Source organism: Salmo salar, chromosome 26 (genome assembly GCF_965601325.2).
Source record: "Salmo salar chromosome 26, fSalSal1, whole genome shotgun sequence".
Taxonomy (NCBI): Eukaryota; Metazoa; Chordata; class Actinopteri; order Salmoniformes; family Salmonidae; genus Salmo; species Salmo salar.
Window position 1 is genome coordinate 47,597,478 of NC_138316.1, and position 21,076 is coordinate 47,618,553.

A 21,076-nucleotide genomic window follows, 5' to 3' on the forward strand; every position below is an offset into this window, starting at 1 on the left:
ATAGCATAGTACAACGCTACTCCAAGACAAAAAAACCCACATAATTTCTTATGAGATTTCAGGTTGATTGTGCGAATGGTCGCATTTCTCTCAGGTGGCAGGCCACTAGGTAAAATCTGTGCTGTGATTGAAACAAAACAGTTAGAATAGGCCAACAGTTTGTTAAAAGCAGTTACTTTTTGTAGCTATGTCTAATAAGGTGGAAATATATATATTTTTGCCATTACATAGTCACTTACATGACATTCCAGACATATAGAAGAGGGCAGTGTAACCAAACCCCCTTTTCTATTCCCAACACCAACAGATAGTTTGACGACACATGATTGGCTCTTGGTACGCGGAACCAAACAGTTGATTGGTGCATTTGCAAAAAACCGGCAGAAGACAAAAGTGGACGAACAATAATAATACAGTAGCCACTGGAATAGCAACTGTTCATTTGCCAGGTAAAGTGCCCCAGACATAGTTCTCCTCCACATACTAACGACGACACTGTCTTAAGATGTATTTCCCACATCACATTGATGGGATGTCGCTTAATTTGTTGAATCTATCAGTTTCCCGCAACCAACAACAACTAGCTAGCTAACATAGCGCGGTAACGAGCTACTACGCTAACTACAGTACTCATGAAAGCTGGAAAAGTTAGTTAGCCAATCAATCTAGAAGCCTGGCTTTTTATTCGGGTTACGACGTTGTTTATCTGTGTTGTAAACGTTGACTCCTCACGCTTTGATTTGTGTAGCTAATATTGCGCCTAGCTAGTTATGTTAGCTAACTTGGCTAAGTTAGGCCATAGAATGTGAGCCAACCAGTCGGTAAGTTATTAGCTAACGTTAGCTAGTAACTCAGAATGACACTGGCTGTAAGCAGTACAAATGTCTCTTAGTCCTGGATCATGACTCCAATACATTACACATAAATCATTGGACGAAGGCGTTTTCTACAGGGGGGAGTTTTAAGATCCGAACACTCAGTCTGTACATTAACACGCGTCGCTGTTTTGGAAGAATAAGGACCTTATCTTTCATATCAGCGAGAAATATTTGTCAAATTTAAATGGATACGTGCCCTGTTCTGGTTAGTGTTCCCACACAGCCATTTCTCCATGTTACAGCGCTTGTTTCTGGAAGACGAGGCAACAACCTGTGCTAACTAGCCATATACCATGCTCTAACACCTGTGTACCTCAGGAAGTGTACTTTAGTCGGATAGAGGCACACATAGCTGTTAAACTGCTACAGTAGGTTTTTAAAACTGTTGCAGGAACCCCTCTTTATACTTCCATTGGTCCATTTTTAAGCTATTACTCCGGTAGGCAGTGGCTGGCTGTAATACACCATAACGTTGGATACCGATAAACCCCACAGAAGGAAGCGGTGTCTAACATCTAGCTATAGATGTACTATCTAGCTATAGATGTACTATCTAGCTATAGATGTACTATCTAGCTATAGATGTACTATCTAGCTATAGATGTACTATCTAGCTGTACTATCTAGCTATAGATGTACTATCTAGCTGTACTATCTAGCTATAGATGTACTATCTAGCTATAGATGTACTATCTAGCTGTACTATCTAGCTATATATGTACTATCTAGCTGTACTATCTAGCTATAGGTGTACTATCTAGCTATAGATGTACTATCTAGCTGTACTATCAAGCTATATATGTACTATCTAGCTGTACTATCTAGCTATAGGTGTACTATCTAGCTATAGATGTACTATCTAGCTATACTATCTAGCTATAGATGTACTATCTAGTTATAGATAGTACACACCGTTAGACAGTGTCCTTCGTCCCTGCCCGTCGGCCACTGTTTTCTGCAGTTCTGTTAAAGACGGCGAGGGCAGGCGGCAGCCAAGGACACAGTGTGCTAGCTTAGCCAGCTTGTCCACAGGAGGCGGGGGCGACACAGTGTGCTAACTTAGCCAGCTTGTCCTAAGGAGGACTCCTGTCCACAGGTACAAGGGGGGAGGCAAAATGGCCGACGACTGTAGGGGGGAGGCAGAATGGCCGACGACTGTAGGGGGGAGGCAGAATGCCAGACGACTGTAGGGGGGAGGCAGAATGCCCGACGACTGTAGGGGGGAGGCAGAATGCCCGACGACTGTAAGGGGGGAGGCAGAATGCCCGACGACTGTAGGGGGGGAGGCAGAATGGCCGACGACTGTAGGGGGGGAGGCAGAATGCCCGACGACTGTAGGGGGGAGGCAGAATGACCGACGACTGTAGGGGGGGAGGCAGAATGCCCGACGACTGTAGGGGGGGAGGCAGAATGCCCGACGACTGTAGGGGGGGAGGCAGAATGCCCGACGACTGTAGGGGGGAGGCAGAATGCCCGACGACTGTAGGGGGGGAGGCAGAATGGCAGACGACTGGAGGGGGGGAGGCAGAATGGCAGACGACTGGAGGGGGGGAGGCAGAATGGCAGACGACTGGAGGGGGGGAGGCAGAATGCCCGACGACTGGAGGGGGGGAGGCAGAATGGCCGATGACTGTGGGGGGGAGGCAGAATGCCCGACGACTGTAGGGGGGAGGCAGAATGCCCGACGACTGTAGGGGGGAGGCAGAATGCCCGACGACTGGAGGGGGGGAGGCAGAATGCCCGACGACTGTAGGGGGGAGGCAGAATGACCGACGACTGTAGGGGGGGAGGCAGAATGCCCGACGACTGTAGGGGGGGAGGCAGAATGCCCGACGACTGTAGGGGGGGAGGCAGAATGCCCGACGACTGTAGGGGGGAGGCAGAATGCCCGACGACTGTAGGGGGGGAGGCAGAATGGCAGACGACTGGAGGGGGGGAGGCAGAATGGCAGACGACTGGAGGGGGGGAGGCAGAATGGCAGACGACTGGAGGGGGGGAGGCAGAATGCCCGACGACTGGAGGGGGGGAGGCAGAATGGCCGATGACTGTGGGGGGGAGGCAGAATGCCCGACGACTGTAGGGGGGAGGCAGAATGCCCGACGACTGTAGGGGGGAGGCAGAATGCCCGACGACTGGAGGGGGGGAGGCAGAATGCCCGACGACTGGAGGGGGGGAGGCAGAATGGCCGACGACTGTAGGGGGGAGGCAGAATGGCCGACGACTGTAGGGGGGGAGGCAGAATGGCCGACGACTGTAGGGGGGGAAGCAGAATGGCCGACGACTGTAGGGGGGGAGGCAGAATGGCCGACGACTGTAGGGGGGGAGGCAGAATGGCCGACGACTGTAGGGGGGGAGGCAGAATGGCCGACGACTGTAGGGGGGAGGCCGAGAGCTAGGTGAAGTTATGGTAGCTGTATATATGGCTTACTTACTTTCCCGTCTTATTTCTTGTGTGTTTTTGTATGTAGTGCTATATAGTGATTACTGCATTGTTGGGAAAGGAGTTGGCAAGAAAGGCATTTCACTGTACTCGTGAACATAATACAAGGTGAAATGTAATCCCCCTCTTCTTCCTTGCAGGAGCCCAGTGATAAATGAACCATGGTAGATCCTGACTATGACAACATAGATGAGGAGACCTTTCCTCCTCTCCCACCTCCCTTCTCACCAGGAGAGGGAGGAGATCCTTTTACAGGTGAGGACAATGACAACTATAGCTCACCAGTACCTAGCCTGGTTCCAGATATGCTTGTGCTATTTTGCCGACTGCCATGGTTGCTGTCATGCTTATTATGAGCACAAACAGATCAGGGACCAGACTACACACACAATACCCAACACAAACCTGTGGTCCTACAGGTAGACCGATATGACATCATTATTATTATTATATACACCGCTGGGAGACTTCCTGCTTACTGACATCACGGACAATATAATGGGTAGATATACTTTCCATTGATGGCTGTTGATGTTGTTCAGGGGAGGAGGGCGGAGAGATCTCCAAGTTGGCCGAAGTCCCTGCTGCCAAGAGGAGAGGCGTGAAGAGACCACAGCCTAAACTGGACTCTCAGAGGTACTGTGTATTAGCCTGGAGACGGGTATAAATGAGCGTTTGGATCAGGAACCTCTACAAGCCAGAATGTTGAATAAAATAATATTGTCGTGTACTTTACCGGTTGTCCTTGTGGCTGGTCCTTTTGATGGTAGAACTGTGAGACAATATATTTCACAGGAAAGTATAATTACATCAACTTTTCAAAGCGCTGGTAGTGTGTTCAGATTTCTATCACGTAAAGCATGTAGCAGAACCATGTAAACAGGCTGGGCTAGTGTGCATGCAGCAGAACCATGTAAACAGGCTGGGCTAGTGTGCATGCAGCAGAACCATGTAAACAGGCTGGGCTAGTGTGCATGCAGCAGAACCATGTAAACAGGCTGGGCTAGTGTGCATGCAGCAGAACCATGTAAACAGGCTGGGCTAGTGTGCATGCAGCAGAACCATGTAAACAGGCTGGGCTAGTGTGCATGCAGCAGAACCATGTAAACAGGCTGGGCTAGTGTGCATGCAGCAGAACCATGTAAACAGGCTGGGCTAGTGTGCATGCGACAGAACCATGTAAACAGGCTGGGCTAGTGTGCATGCGACAGAACCATGTAAACAGGCTGGGCTAGTGTGCATGCAGCAGAACCATGTAAACAGGCCGGGCTAGTGTGCATGCGACAGAACCATGTAAACAGGCTGGGCTAGTGTGCATGCGACAGAACCATGTAAACAGGCTGGGCTAGTGTGCATGCAGCAGAACCATGTAAACAGGCTGGGCTAGTGTGCATGCGACAGAACCATGTAAACAGGCTGGGCTAGTGTGCATGCGACAGAACCATGTAAACAGGCTGGGCTAGTGTGCATGCAGCAGAACCATGTAAACAGGCTGGGCTAGTGTGCATGCAGCAGAACCATGTAAACAGGCTGGGCTAGTGTGCATGCAGCAGAACCATGTAAACAGGCTGGGCTAGTGTGCATGCGACAGAACCATGTAAACAGGCTGGGCTAGTGTGCATGCAACAGAACCATGTAAACAGGCTGGGCTAGTGTGCATGCAGCAGAACCATGTAAACAGGCTGGGCTAGTGTGCATGCAGCAGAACCATGTAAACAGGCTGGGCTAGTGTGCATGCAGCAGAACCATGTAAACAGGCTGGGCTAGTGTGCATGCGACAGAACCATGTAAACAGGCTGGGCTAGTGTGCATGCAGCAGAACCATGTAAACAGGCTGGGCTAGTGTGCATGCAGCAGAACCATGTAAACAGGCTGGGCTAGTGTGCATGCAGCAGAACCATGTAAACAGGCTGGGCTAGTGTGCATGCGACAGAACCATGTAAACAGGCTGGGCTAGTGTGCATGCAGCAGAACCATGTAAACAGGCCGGGCTAGTGTGCATGCGACAGAACCATGTAAACAGGCTGGGCTAGTGTGCATGCAGCAGAACCATGTAAACAGGCTGGGCTAGTGTGCATGCAGCAGAACCATGTAAACAGGCTGGGCTAGTGTGCATGCAGCAGAACCATGTAAACAGGCCGGGCTAGTGTGCATGCGACAGAACCATGTAAACAGGCTGGGCTAGTGTGCATGCAGCAGAACCATGTAAACAGGCTGGGCTAGTGTGCATGCAGCAGAACCATGTAAACAGGCCGGGCTAGTGTGCATGCGACAGAACCATGTAAACAGGCTGGGCTAGTGTGCATGCGTCTCCTGCATGTATCATCATCGAGCATCAGGTGATAGAAATATGAAGCACAACCAGCGATTTGAACAGTTGTGTAATTCTACTTTCCTGTGGACACATTGAGTACGCTTACATGCACACAATAATGTGATTTTATTATGGCTAGTCAAATATAATGGTTCGATTTAAAAACGTTTACATGTTTTGTAAGAACAAGGATTTCCCTAATAATAATAACTCTGTTTCCATGGAGACATCTGAAAAGGCTACCTGATGTCTCTCTGATAAATGCAGAACATCACCAGTCTAAATTAACATTCTACCACAGCAAACATGTTATAAAGTTTGTATGTGAGAACTATTTCTAAAACCCATATATTCAGTTGTTCTGAACTCACTTCACTAAAGAGGGAGGCTCTCGGCTGGTGCCCAGCACAGGTGCAGATCAAATACACCACTGGAACGCCGATTAAGGTGTTTACACGTCCTAATAATTTGAAAGATTGCTCAGAAAAGCAGGTGTTTTTATCGGCGTATGCTTACTTTGACCTTACGCTGATTTAAGGTAAGCAGAGTAAGGTGTTTACATGACTAGTGCCATACTCGACCTTCTGACATAATCAGTTTAATATGGAATTGTTAGTGTGCATGTAAACATACTCACTGTCTCCACATTCCTACCTGCAAAAGGACCAACCACACAGACAACTGGTAAAGTAAGTTCAAATATAATTTTATTTAACATTATAGCTTTTACAGGTCATGAGAGAGAGAGAACTTTCCTAATCCAAACGCTCATTTATACCCGACCATGAAAATCAATGTCCGGTTTTGTAGGGTTTTGGCATATTGTCCCTGTTCTGTAACAATCAAAGGACTTTAAAAAACAATGCTTTTGATGATCAAGTCATTGTTGATTCTCTTTGTCTTTGCAGCAACATTGCAGAGCTGTTTGATGTTTGAAGTTCAATAGCTGGTGTTTTTGTTAACATGTTTTACTCCAGGCTGACATCAGAAAGAGGACTTCCGGCTCTTCGCACCCTGTTTGACAACGTTCATTTCAAAGGCAAAGGACATGAGGTAAAGGCTAACAGCAGATTCAAGTATTGTGTCTGTTGGGCAGATGGTCTGTTTTCTCTGTTTTTTTACTCAAAGTGAAAGGCATCGATGATTGCCGAAAGGTTACCCAGTTGACTCCCACAGCAGCTAAAGGGTGTGTTGTATGTGTGTTTTCCACCAGGCTGAGGACTTACGGGTGCTGATGCAGAGGATGGAGAACTGGGCTCACAGGCTGTACCCCAAACTACAGTTTGAAGACTTCATAGACAAACTGGAGACGCTAGGCGGCAAGAAAGAAGTCCAGGTCAGACTGACAGGCCCTTGTTGTTATAACCAACATCCAGGTCAGACTGACAGGCCCTTGTTGTTATAACCAACATCCAGGTCAGACTGACAGGCCCTTGTTGTTATAACCAACATCCAGGTCAGACTGACAGGCCCTTGTTGTTATAACCAACATCCAGGTCAGACTGACAGGCCCTTGTTGTTATAACCAACATCCAGGTCAGACTGACAGGCCCTTGTTGTTATAACCAACATCCAGGTCAGACTGACAGGCCCTTGTTGTTATAACCAACATCCAGGTCAGACTGACAGGCCCTTGTTGTTATAACCAACATCCAGGTCAGACTGACACACCCTTGTTGTTATAACCAACATCCAGGTCACACTGACAGGCCCTTGTTGTTATAACCAACATCCAGGTCAGACTGACAGGCCCTTGTTGTTATAACCAACATCCAGGTCAGACTGACAGGCCCTTGTTGTTATAACCAACATCCAGGTCACACTGACAGGCCCTTGTTGTTATAACCAACATCCAGGTCACACTGACAGGCCCTTGTTGTTATAACCAACATCCAGGTCAGACTGACAGGCCCTTGTTGTTATAACCAACATCCAGGTCAGACTGACAGGCCCTTGTTGTTATAACCAACATCCAGGTCACACTGACAGGCCCTTGTTGTTATAACCAACATCCAGGTCACACTGACAGGCCCTTGTTGTTATAACCAACATCCAGGTCAGACTGACAGGCCCTTGTTGTTATAACCAACATCCAGGTCAGACTGACAGGCCCTTGTTGTTATAACCAACATCCAGGTCAGACTGACACACCCTTGTTGTTATAACCAACATCCAGGTCAGACTGACAGGCCCTTGTTGTTATAACCAACATCCAGGTCAGACTGACAGGCCCTTGTTGTTATAACCAACATCCAGGTCAGACTGACAAGCCCTTGTTGTTATAACCAACATCCAGGTCAGACTGACAAGCCCTTGTTGTTATAACCAACATCCAGGTCAGACTGACAGGCCCTTGTTGTTATAACCAACATCCAGGTCACACTGACAGGCCCTTGTTGTTATAACCAACATCCAGGTCAGACTGACAGGCCCTTGTTGTTATAACCAACATCCAGGTCAGACTGACAGGCCCTTGTTGTTATAACCAACATCCAGGTCAGACTGACACACCCTTGTTGTTATAACCAACATCCAGGTCAGACTGACAGGCCCTTGTTGTTATAACCAACATCCAGGTCAGACTGACACACCCTTGTTGTTATAACCAACATCCAGGTCAGACTGACAGGCCCTTGTTGTTATAACCAACATCCAGGTCAGACTGACACACCCTTGTTGTTATAACCAACATCCAGGTCAGACTGACACACCCTTGTTGTTATAACCAACATCCAGGTCAGACTGACAGGCCCTTGTTGTTATAACCAACATCCAGGTCAGACTGACACACCCTTGTTGTTATAACCAACATCCAGGTCAGACTGACAGGCCCTTGTTGTTATAACCAACATCCAGGTCAGACTGACACACCCTTGTTGTTATAACCAACATCCAGGTCAGACTGACACACCCTTGTTGTTATAACCAACATCCAGGTCAGACTGACAGGCCCTTGTTGTTATAACCAACATCCAGGTCAGACTGACAGGCCCTTGTTGTTATAACCAACATCCAGGTCAGACTGACAGGCCCTTGTTGTTATAACCAACATCCAGGTCAGACTGACAGGCCCTTGTTGTTATAACCAACATCCAGGTCACACTGACAGGCCCTTGTTGTTATAACCAACATCCAGGTCAGACTGACAGGCCCTTGTTGTTATAACCAACATCCAGGTCAGACTGACAGGCCCTTGTTGTTATAACCAACATCCAGGTCAGACTGACACACCCTTGTTGTTATAACCAACATCCAGGTCAGACTGACAGGCCCTTGTTGTTATAACCAACATCCAGGTCAGACTGACAGGCCCTTGTTGTTATAACCAACATCCAGGTCAGACTGACAGGCCCTTGTTGTTATAACCAACATCCAGGTCAGACTGACAGGCCCTTGTTGTTATAACCAACATCCAGGTCAGACTGACAGGCCCTTGTTGTTATAACCAACATCCAGGTCAGACTGACAGGCCCTTGTTGTTATAACCAACATCCAGGTCAGACTGACAGGCCCTTGTTGTTATAACCAACATCCAGGTCAGACTGACAGGCCCTTGTTGTTATAACCAACATCCAGGTCAGACTGACAGCGCCCTTGTTGTTATAACCAACATCCAGGTCAGACTGACAGGCCCTTGTTGTTATAACCAACATCCAGGTCAGACTGACACACCCTTGTTGTTATAACCAACATCCAGGTCAGACTGACAGGCCCTTGTTGTTATAACCAACATCCAGGTCAGACTGACAGGCCCTTGTTGTTATAACCAACATCCAGGTCAGACTGACAGGCCCTTGTTGTTATAACCAACATCCAGGTCAGACTGACAGGCCCTTGTTGTTATAACCAACATCCAGGTCAGACTGACACAGCCTTGTTGTTATAACCAACATCCAGGTCAGACTGACAGGCCCTTGTTGTTATAACCAACATCCAGGTCAGACTGACACACCCTTGTTGTTATAACCAACATCCAGGTCAGACTGACAGGCCCTTGTTGTTATAACCAACATCCAGGTCAGACTGACAGGCCCTTGTTGTTATAACCAACATCCAGGTCAGACTGACAGGCCCTTGTTGTTATAACCAACATCCAGGTCAGACTGACAGGCCCTTGTTGTTATAACCAACATCCAGGTCAGACTGACAGGCCCTTGTTGTTATAACCAACATCCAGGTCAGACTGACAGGCCCTTGTTGTTATAACCAACATCCAGGTCACACTGACAGGCCCTTGTTGTTATAACCAACATCCAGGTCAGACTGACACACCCTTGTTGTTATAACCAACATCCAGGTCAGACTGACAGGCCCTTGTTGTTATAACCAACATCCAGGTCAGACTGACACACCCTTGTTGTTATAACCAACATCCAGGTCAGACTGACAGGCCCTTGTTGTTATAACCAACATCCAGGTCAGACTGACAGGCCCTTGTTGTTATAACCAACATCCAGGTCAGACTGACAGGCCCTTGTTGTTATAACCAACATCCAGGTCAGACTGACAGGCCCTTGTTGTTATAACCAACATCCAGGTCAGACTGACAGGCCCTTGTTGTTATAACCAACATCCAGGTCAGACTGACACACCCTTGTTGTTATAACCAACATCCAGGTCAGACTGACAGGCCCTTGTTGTTATAACCAACATCCAGGTCAGACTGGCAGGCCCTTGTTGTTATAACCAACATCCAGGTCAGACTGACAGGCCCTTGTTGTTATAACCAACATCCAGGTCAGACTGGCAGGCCCTTGTTGTTATAACCAACATCCAGGTCAGACTGACAGGCCCTTGTTGTTATAACCAACATCCAGGTCAGACTGACACGCCCTTGTTGTTATAACCAACATCCAGGTCAGACTGACACACCCTTGTTGTTATAACCAACATCCAGGTCAGACTGACAGGCCCTTGTTGTTATAACCAACATCCAGGTCAGACTGGCAGGCCCTTGTTGTTATAACCAACATCCAGGTCAGACTGACAGGCCCTTGTTGTTATAACCAACATCCAGGTCAGACTGGCAGGCCCTTGTTGTTATAACCAACATCCAGGTCAGACTGGCAGGCCCTTGTTGTTATAACCAACATCCTGAAGCGTGGTGGTGTCAGTAGAAGTAGTAAGGATGATGATGTGAATGTTTTATTTCTCAGACCTGTCTCAAGAGAATACGGTTGGACATGCCGTTAATACATGAAGACTTCATAGGAGACGCCGGTGAGAGGACAACATCACTAACTACATTTAGTATTAGAAAGGATTCAGTATGTATCAAGTGACTCAGAGTGGGAGTGCTGATTTTAGGATCAGTTTAGCCTTGTACACAACAATGAATAAGATTATACGTACAGGAGGACCTGATCCTAGATCAGAACTCCTACTCTGAGACGCTTAACACATACAGTCCCAGATCAATAGTAGTAATGTCGAGAGGTAGATATGACACAGTCCCAGATCAATAGTATTGTCTAGAGGTAGATATGACACAGTCCCAGATCAATAGTAGTAGTGTCTAGAGGTAGATATGACACAGTCCCAGATCAATAGTAGTAATGTCGAGAGGTAGATATGATACAGTCCCAGATCAATAGTAGTAATGTCGAGAGGTAGATATGATAGAGTCCCAGATCAATAGTATTGTCTAGAGGTAGATATGACACAGTCCCAGATCAATAGTAGTAATGTCGAGAGGTAGATATGATACAGTCCCAGATCAATAGTAGTGTCTAGAGGTAGATATGACACAGTCCCAGATCAATAGTAGTAGTAGTGTCTAGAGGTAGATATGACACAGTCCCAGATCAATAGTAGTAATAGTGTCTAGAGGTAGATATGACACAGTCCCAGATCAATAGTAGTAATGTCGAGAGGTAGATATGATACAGTCCCAGATCAATAGTAGTGTCTAGAGGTAGATATGACACAGTCCCAGATCAATAGTATTGTCTAGAGGTAGATATGACACAGTCCCAGATCAATAGTTGTAGTGTCTAGAGGTAGATATGATACAGTCCCAGATCAATAGTAGTGTCAAGAGGTAGATATGACACAGTCCCAGATCAATAGTAGTAGTAGTGTCTAGAGGTAGATATGACACAGTCCCAGATCAATAGTAGTAATGTCGAGAGGTAGATATGATACAGTCCCAGATCAATAGTAGTAATGTCGAGAGGTAGATATGATACAGTCCCAGATCAATAGTATTGTCTAGAGGTAGATATGACACAGTCCCAGATCAATAGTAGTAGTGTCTAGAGGTAGATATGACACAGTCCCAGATCAATAGTAGTAGTGTCTAGAGGTAGATATGACACAGTCCCAGATCAATAGTAGTAATGTCGAGAGGTAGATATGATACAGTCCCAGATCAATAGTAGTGTCTAGAGGTAGATATGATACAGTCCCAGATCAATAGTAGTAGTGTCTAGAGGTAGATATGATACAGTCCCAGATCAATAGTAGTAGTAGTGTCGAGAGGTAGATATGACACAGTCCCAGATCAATAGTAGTAATAGTGTCTAGAGGTAGATATGACACAGTCCCAGATCAATAGTAGTAATAGTGTCTAGAGGTAGATATGACACAGTCCCAGATCAATAGTAGTAATGTCGAGAGGTAGATATGACACAGTCCCAGATCAATAGTAGTAGTGTCTAGAGGTAGATATGACACAGTCCCAGATCAATAGTAGTAATAGTGTCTAGAGGTAGATATGACACAGTCCCAGATCAATAGTAGTAATGTCTAGAGGTAGATATGACACAGTCCCAGATCAATAGTAGTGTCTAGAGGTAGATATGATACAGTCCCAGATCAATAGTAGTGTCTAGAGGTAGATATGACACAGTCCCAGATCAATAGTATTGTCTAGAGGTAGATATGACACAGTCCCAGATCAATAGTAGTAGTGTCTAGAGGTAGATATGACACAGTCCCAGATCAATAGTAGTGTCTAGAGGTAGATATGACACAGTCCCAGATCAATAGTAATAGTGTCTAGAGGTAGATATGATACAGTCCCAGATCAATAGTAGTGTCAAGAGGTAGATATGACACAGTCCCAGATCAATAGTAGTGTCTAGAGGTAGATATGACACAGTCCCAGATCAATAGTAGTAGTGTCTAGAGGTAGATATGATACAGTCCCAGATCAATAGTAGTAATGTCTAGAGGTAGATATGACACAGTCCCAGATCAATAGTAGTGTCTAGAGGTAGATATGACACAGTCCCAGATCAATAGTAGTAGTGTCTAGAGGTAGATATGACACAGTCCCAGATCAATAGTAGTGTCTAGAGGTAGATATGACACAGTCCCAGATCAATAGTAGTAGTGTCTAGAGGTAGATATGACACAGTCCCAGATCAATAGTAGTAGTGTCTAGAGGTAGATAGGACACAGTCCCAGATCAATAGTAGTAATGTCGAGAGGTAGATATGACACAGTCCCAGATCAATAGTAGTAGTGTCTAGAGGTAGATATGATACAGTCCCAGATCAATAGTAGTAGTGTCTAGAGGTAGATATGACACAGTCCCAGATCAATAGTAGTGTCTAGAGGTAGATATGACACAGTCCCAGATCAATAGTAGTAGTGTCTAGAGGTAGATATGACACAGTCCCAGATCAATAGTAGTAGTGTCTAGAGGTAGATAGGACACAGTCCCAGATCAATAGTAGTAGTGTCTAGAGGTAGATATGACACAGTCCCAGATCAATAGTAGTGTCTAGAGGTAGATATGACACAGTCCCAGATCAATAGTAGTGTCTAGAGGTAGATATGACACAGTCCCAGATCAATAGTAGTGTCTAGAGGTAGATAGGACACAGTCCCAGATCAATAGTAGTAGTGTCTAGAGGTAGATATGACACAGTCCCAGATCAATAGTAGTGTCTAGAGGTAGATATGACACAGTCCCAGATCAATAGTAGTAGTGTCTAGAGGTAGATATGACACAGTCCCAGATCAATAGTAGTGTCTAGAGGTAGATATGACACAGTCCCAGATCAATAGTAGTAGTGTCTAGAGGTAGATATGACACAGTCCCAGATCAATAGTAGTGTCTAGAGGTAGATATGACACAGTCCCAGATCAATAGTAGTAGTGTCTAGAGGTAGATATGACACAGTCCCAGATCAATAGTAGTAGTGTCTAGAGGTAGATATGACACAGTCCCAGATCAATAGTAGTAGTGTCTAGAGGTAGATATGACACAGTCCCAGATCAATAGTAGTAGTGTCTAGAGGTAGATATGACACAGTCCCAGATCAATAGTAGTGTCTAGAGGTAGATATGACACAGTCCCAGATCAATAGTAGTGTCTAGAGGTAGATATGACACAGTCCCAGATCAATAGTAGTGTCTAGAGGTAGATAGGACACAGTCCCAGATCAATAGTAGTAGTGTCTAGAGGTAGATATGACACAGTCCCAGATCAATAGTAGTGTCTAGAGGTAGATATGACACAGTCCCAGATCAATAGTAGTGTCTAGAGGTAGATATGACACAGTCCCAGATCAATAGTAGTGTCTAGAGGTAGATATGATGTAGTAGTAGATTGGTATTGGTTTCTAGCAGTCATAAACTGATTTTACAAAATGAGATTTGGCTTTCAGTATTCTAATTGACCAATCTCCATTGATCTAGGTGAGGACGACGCCGCGGTGTCGAGAGACGGACGTGTCGTCAACCATGACGACCCAGACCCGTTTGGAGATGGGGGTTTCGCTGAAGACCCCTCAGGACTGGTCCCCTCTACCCCAGCCGCTGCTCCCTCCCTGTTCCCTTCCTCCCAGGCTGGCCCGGTCCACTCCACCCCAGCCGCTGCTCCCTCCCTGTTCCCTTCCTCCCAGGCTGGCCCGGTCCACTCCACCCCAGCCCCCTCCCTGACAGAGGAACAGCAGAGACGTATAGAACTCAACAAACGGCTTGCCTTAGAGCGGAGACTGGCCCGCATGCAGCAACACACAGGTCAGACACTACGTCACACTCAGTGCAAAACATCTAAACTACCTGACATTGAGCTTGTTGGTGAGGATCGGCCTGATCAAGGCACAATCACTAATCTATTTGGGATGCAAGATGGTTTTGTAGATCAGTGATGCACTGAGCCTGGCTTGTTCAGGCTGACCCTCTCAATCACACTGACTGACTTCATGTGCTGCATTGTTGACAATCCAATACATACATTTCCATTTTAGCCTTGATGGAGGACAATAAAGTTTCTCCCTCCCTCTCTCAGATGGCTCCCAGGAGGTTACCTCCAGCCAGTCAGCAGACGGACCCTCTACCTCCCAGCCCCAGGAGATGGCCTCCAGCCAGTCAGCAGACGGACCCTCTACCTCCCAGCCCCAGGAGATGGCCTCCAGCCAGTCAGCAGACGGACCCTCTACCTCCCAGCCCCAGGAGATGGCCTCCAGCCAGTCAGCAGACGGACCCTCTACCTCCCAGCCCCAGGAGATGGCCTCCAGCCAGTCAGCAGACGGACCCTCTACCTCCCAGCCCCAGGAGATGGCCTCCAGCCAGTCAGCAGACGGACCCTCTACCTCCCAGCCCCAGGAGATGGCCTCCAGCCAGTCAGCAGACGGACCCTCTACCTCCCAGCCCCAGGAGATGGCCTCCAGCCAGTCAGCAGACGGACCCTCTACCTCCCAGCCCCAGGAGATGGCCTCCAGCCAGTCAGCAGACGGACCCTCTACCTCCCAGCCCCAGGAGATGGCCTCCAGCCAGTCAGCAGACGGACCCTCTACCTCCCAGCCCCAGGAGATGACCTCCAGCCAGTCAGCAGACAGACCCTCTACCTCCCAGCCCCAGGAGATGGCCTCCAGCCAGTCAGCAGACGGACCCTCTACCTCCCAGCCCCAGGAGATGGCCTCCAGCCAGTCAGCAGACGGACCCTCTACCTCCCAGCCCCAGGAGATGGCCTCCAGCCAGTCAGCAGACAGACCCTCTACCTCCCAGCCCCAGGAGATGGCCTCCAGCCAGTCAGCAGACAGACCCTCTACCTCCCAGCCCCAGGAGATGGCCTCCAGCCAGTCAGCAGACGGACCCTCTACCTCCCAGCCCCAGGAGATGGCCTCCAGCCAGTCAGCAGACGGACCCTCGACCAGGTCCTCCTCACACCCCTTCCCCAGCCAGCAGCAGCAGCAGGATGAAGACCCGGACCAGGGAGACCCAGAGGACAAGGGCCAGACCGGACAGAGCTCTAAACACAGCTTCCCCTGCTGAAGCTGACTCCCTGGTGTGTGAGGGAGCAGTAGCCAGCCCCTATACACACTGACCCAGCACTATGGGACGCTGTCCTCTAGGACTGACAACTCATCTGAGGATGTTTTCTCAATGAAGTTTAAACAAATCTAAAACATGGTCATGTGTTGTCAACCATTTTTACTCTTTAATAAATGTTGCCATACGGGCCAAACATTCTGTTGTAGAGCTCATGTCCTGTTTCCTTTCCTTGTTGCTCTTCACAACGCCGTAGAAAACACACGACAAGCCGTAGAAAAATAAAATAAGTTGCTTTCTATAATAGACTGATTGGCAGACAGGACAATGTCCTCTCTCCACTAGTCTTGTGTATTATAACCTGTAGGAGTCTCTCTTGTTCAGATCACTGTGTCTTGTATTCATGCTTTTATTAAAACCTCTTGTCATCAATTCTAGCCTTTTTTCCTGTCCTAAATAAATAAAATGTGAATGTATTTACCTGACGCCTTGTGGACATTTGACTTAACAGCATGATACGTTTGATCTTCACCCAGATAAATAAACATTTCACTGTTCAACTGTCAGGTTTGGTAATGCACTTTAATTCATTTAAAACATTATACAATGGAATAGCTTTTCACAAGATACCAACTGCCAAAAATATTCCAAAAATATATTTAGGTTAAAATACAAGACCAGGCTGTACAATGGCATTGTGTCAGGCGTCAGTATAGAGTTCAGTGAAAAAACTATTCTACATCTCCCTAATGTGTTCAATCAAATACAGAACATCACAAATGTTTGGTAAAAACTGTAGCTGCTTGTTCCAGGTGTTGTTTCTATGGTAACTATCCTGTTAAGACCAGAGCTGCTGCTTGTTCCAGATGTTTCTATGGTAACTATCCTGTGAAGACCAGAGCTGCTGTTTGTTCCAGATGTTTCTATGGTAACTATCCTGTTAAGACCAGAGCTGCTGCTTGTTCCAGATGTTTCTATGGTAACTATCCTGTGAAGACCAGAGCTGCTGTTTGTTCCAGATGTTTCTATGGTAACTATCCTGTTAAGACCAGAGCTGCTGTTTGTTCCTGGTGTTGAGTTAAGACCAGAGCTGCTGCTTGTTCCAGGTGTTGTTTCTATGGTAACTATCCTGTTAAGACCAGAGCTGCTGCTTGTTCCAGATGTTTCTATGGTAACTATCCTGTTAAGACCAGAGCTGCTGTTTGTTCCAGGTGTTGTTTCTATGGTAACTGTCCTGTTGAGTTAAGACCAGAGCTGCTGCTTGTTTCAGATGTTTCTATGGTAACTGTCCTGTTGAGAGCTGTTCCTGAATCAGTATGTATATAATATTACATGCATCCGTCTCATCTCACAACTTCAATCATCTGTTCATTTTCCAAATAAGACTAAAGATGTGCCTAAGTAGAGTTCAGTAACCAAGGTGATAACACCCAGGATGTACAGTAAGATAGTCAGTCCAGAGGGTCTGTCTGCATGCTGGTGAAGTCCATGAAAAGCACCACAATCTGATCCTGAGTCAGTGTTAAAGTTTGATGCTGATGTTGACCGGTTACTCTGCCTTCTGCACCTCCTTACTCTTCAACCGCACCCCTCCTCCACAATAATCTGACCCAGAATCAGTGTTAAAGTTTTATGTAGTTCTATGCTGATGTACTGCAGACCAAAGCAGCTGTTCCCAGACCTGTTCCTCCACCACCACCTCATCTATGCTGACGTAGCACAAGCCTGAGCGGCTGCTCCCAGACCACCTCCTGCTCCACAGGCAGCCAGGTCCAGCAAAGCCAGCTCCCTGACCTCCTCCAGGAGAGAGTAGAGGTTGGGACATTTACTCTGTCTGAACTCTCTCTCCTCCTTGGACAGTTTGGGGGCCCGGCCCCTCTTCTCCTCCGCCTGCTGAGAGGCCTCCTCTGCCTGCCGAACCACCTCCTGGACCAGCTGGGACCGGCCCCTAGCCCCCTGGGGCTGGGCCTGAGTCTCGGGGGCCTGGTGGGGCCTGTTGCTGACCACTTCCAGACGGATTGTGTCTGAGTGACAACGTGATGGTTGTACTGAGATACGCACCTGAGGGGAAGAGGGGGGAAATAGTACGAGCATTAGTTCATCTGTAAAGTACTGAAGCCTGAGGAGCAGCTGGTTAGACCAATCAGAGGTGTTAAGAGTAGGGCCGGAACATAGCTCTCCAGGAGGAACGTGGGCCCCCTCAGGGCCTGTATTCACAAAGCGTCTCAAGGTAGTCCCCCCCCTCCTCTTCAAAACGGATCCTATAACAGCACTCCTAGTCTTAAGACACTTTGTAAAGTAATTGAGTACAACTCACGGTGATGTGTTGGAACAGGTTGAAGGTGGAGGTGCCAGCAGCAGTAGTGGTAGTGATGTGGTCCAGGTATCTCTGTAGAGAACCAGTCTGCCAGTCACATCCTCCATCCTGTCTCTCACTCACCACCTGGCCCTCTCTGTTCTTCAGGTACACTGCCCCCTTCAGGCCATACCTGGGAACACATACAGTTGTCAGTGTGTTACAGTACTCTTTTTAATCAACCTAGTTATGGATATTGTTTGAGAAATATCTCAACATAAATCACTGTACAGAGTATAGTGATTTCTACTGTATGTTTTTGCTCAGTTCAATGGTAGCCTGGTCTCAGATCTATTTGTGCTGTCTTGTCAACTCCTATGATTTATTGGTTGGCAATGACCATATGAGTTGGTAAGACAGCACCAACAGATCTGGGACCAGCTCTACTGTTATAACCTTACTGTGATATGAAGACCAGTTCTACTGTTATGACCTTACTGTGATATGAAGACCAGTTCTACTGTTATGACCTTACTGTTATAACCTTACTGTGATATGAAGACCAGCTCTACTGTTATGACCTTACTGTGGTATGAAGACCAGCTCTACTGTTATGACCTTACTGTGGTATGAAGACCAGTTCTACTGTTATGACCTTACTGTGATATGAAGACCAGCTCTACTGTTATAACCTTACTGTGGTATGAAGACCAGTTCTACTGTTATGACCTTACTGTGGTATGAAGACCAGTTCTACTGTTATGACCTTACTGTGGTATGACGACCAGTTCTACTGTTATGACCTTACTGTTATAACCTTACTGTGGTATGAAGACCAGCTCTACTGTTATAACCTTACTGTGGTATGAAGACCAGTTCTACTGTTATGACCTTACTGTGGTATGAAGACCAGCTCTACTGTTATAACCTTACTGTGGTATGAAGACCAGCTCTACTGTTATGACCTTACTGTTATAACCTTACTGTGATATGAAGACCAGTTCTACTGTTATGACCTTACTGTGGTATGAAGACCAGTTATACTGTTATAACCTTACTGTGATATGAAGACCAGCTCTACTGTTATAACCTTACTGTGGTATGAAGACCAGCTCTAATATTATGACCTTACTGTTATGACCTTACTGTGGTATGAAGACCAGCTCTACTGTTATGACCTTACTGTGGTATGAAGACCAGCTCTACTGTTATAACCTTACTGCGATATGAAGACCAGCTCTACTGTTATAACCTTACTGTGGTATGAAGACCAGCTCTACTGTTATGACCTTACTGTGGTATGAAGACCAGTTCTACTGTTATGACCTTACTGTGATATGAAGACCAGCTCTACTGTTATGACCTTACTGTGGTATGAAGACCAGCTCTACTGTTATAACCTTACTGTGGTAGGAAGACCAGCTCTACTGTTATGACCTTACTGTGGTATGAAGGCAAGTTCTACTGTTATGACCTTACTGTGGTATGAAGACCAGTTCTACTGTTATAACCTTACTGTGGTATGAAGACCAGCTCTACTGTTATGACCTTACTGTTATAACCTTACTGTGGTATGAAGACCAGTTCTACTATTATGACCTTACTGTTATAACCTTACTGTGGTATGGAGACCAGTTCTACTGTTATGACCTTACTGTGATATGAAGACCAGCTCTACTGTTATGACCTTACTGTTATAACCTTACTGTGGTATGAAGACCAGCTCTACTGTTATGACCTTACTGTTATAACCTTACTGTGGTATGAAGACCAGCTCTACTGTTATAACCTTACTGTTATAACCTTACTGTGGTATGAAGACCAGCTCTACTGTTATAATCGTACTGTGGTATGAAGACCAGCTCTACTGTTATGACCTTACTGTGGTATGAAGACCAGCTCTACTGTTATAACCTTACTGTGGTATGAAGACCAGCTCTACTGTTATAACCTTACTGTGGTATGAAGACCAGCTCTACTGTTATAACCTTACTGTGGTATGAAGACCAGCTCTACTGTTATGACCTTACTGTGGTAGGAAGACCAGCTCTACTGTTATAACCTTACTGTGGTATGAAGACCAGTTCTACTGTTATGACCTTACTGTTATAACCTTACTGTGGTATGAAGACCAGCTCTACTGTTATGACCTTACTGTGGTATGAAGTCCAGCTCAATTGTTATGACCTTACTGTTATGACCTTACTGTTATGACCTTACTGTGTTATGAAGACCAGCTCTACTGTTATAACCTTACTGTGGTATGAAGACCAGCTCTACTGTTATGACCTTACTGTGATATGAAGACCAGCTCTACTGTTATGACCTTACTGTGGTATGAAGACCAGTTCTACTGTTATAACCTTACTGTGATATGAAGACCAGCTCTACTGTTATGACCTTACTGTGGTATGAAGACCAGCTCTACTGTTATAACCTTACTGTGGTAGGAAGACCAGTTCTACTGTTATGACCTTACTGTGATATGAAGACCAGTTCTACTGTTATGACCTTACTGTGATATGAAGACCAGCTCTACTGTTATGACCTTACTGTGATATGAAGACCAGCTCTACTGTTATGACCTTACTGTGGTATGAAGACCAGCTCTACTGTTATGACCTTACTGTTATAACCTTACTGTGGTATGAAGACCAGCTCTACTGTTATAACCTTACTGTTATAACCTTACTGTGGTATGAAGACCAGCTCTACTGTTATAATCGTACTGTGGTATGAAGACCAGCTCTACTGTTATGACCTTACTGTGGTATGAAGACCAGCTCTACTGTTATAACCTTACTGTGGTATGAAGACCAGCTCTACTGTTATGACCTTACTGTGATATGAAGACCAGCTCTACTGTTATGACCTTACTGTGGTATGAAGACCAGCTCTACTGTTATAACCTTACTGTGGTA

General features: G+C 46.4%; 2 protein-coding genes across 7 annotated transcripts in view; one reads left to right on the top strand and one right to left on the bottom strand.

Moving 5' to 3' along the window:
- The first annotated feature begins 330 nt into the window (after window positions 1-330).
- On the top strand, window positions 331-16,344 carry LOC106595307 (uncharacterized). Its single transcript, XM_082969797.1, has 8 exons — window positions 331-449; window positions 3,459-3,573; window positions 3,861-3,954; window positions 6,610-6,685; window positions 6,846-6,968; window positions 10,789-10,852; window positions 14,282-14,605; window positions 14,877-16,344. Exons 2-8 carry the CDS (start codon window positions 3,480-3,482, stop codon window positions 15,860-15,862), a joined length of 1,761 nt encoding a protein of 586 aa, XP_082825923.1. The 5' UTR covers window positions 331-449; window positions 3,459-3,479; the 3' UTR covers window positions 15,863-16,344.
- A 78-nt stretch (window positions 16,345-16,422) lies between these two features.
- The window catches only part of LOC106593442 (DIS3-like exonuclease 1), a 100,306-nt gene continuing 95,652 nt past the window's right edge, over window positions 16,423-21,076 (bottom strand). For all 6 annotated transcript variants that reach the window (XM_082969790.1, XM_082969791.1, XM_082969792.1 and 3 more), the window contains 2 exons: window positions 18,177-18,348; window positions 16,423-17,920 (listed from right to left, as the gene is read on the bottom strand). In XM_082969790.1, the coding sequence (XP_082825916.1) occupies window positions 17,564-17,920; window positions 18,177-18,348 (529 nt within the window). In that variant the 3' untranslated portion in view covers window positions 16,423-17,563. The remainder of the gene's footprint in view (window positions 17,921-18,176; window positions 18,349-21,076) is intronic.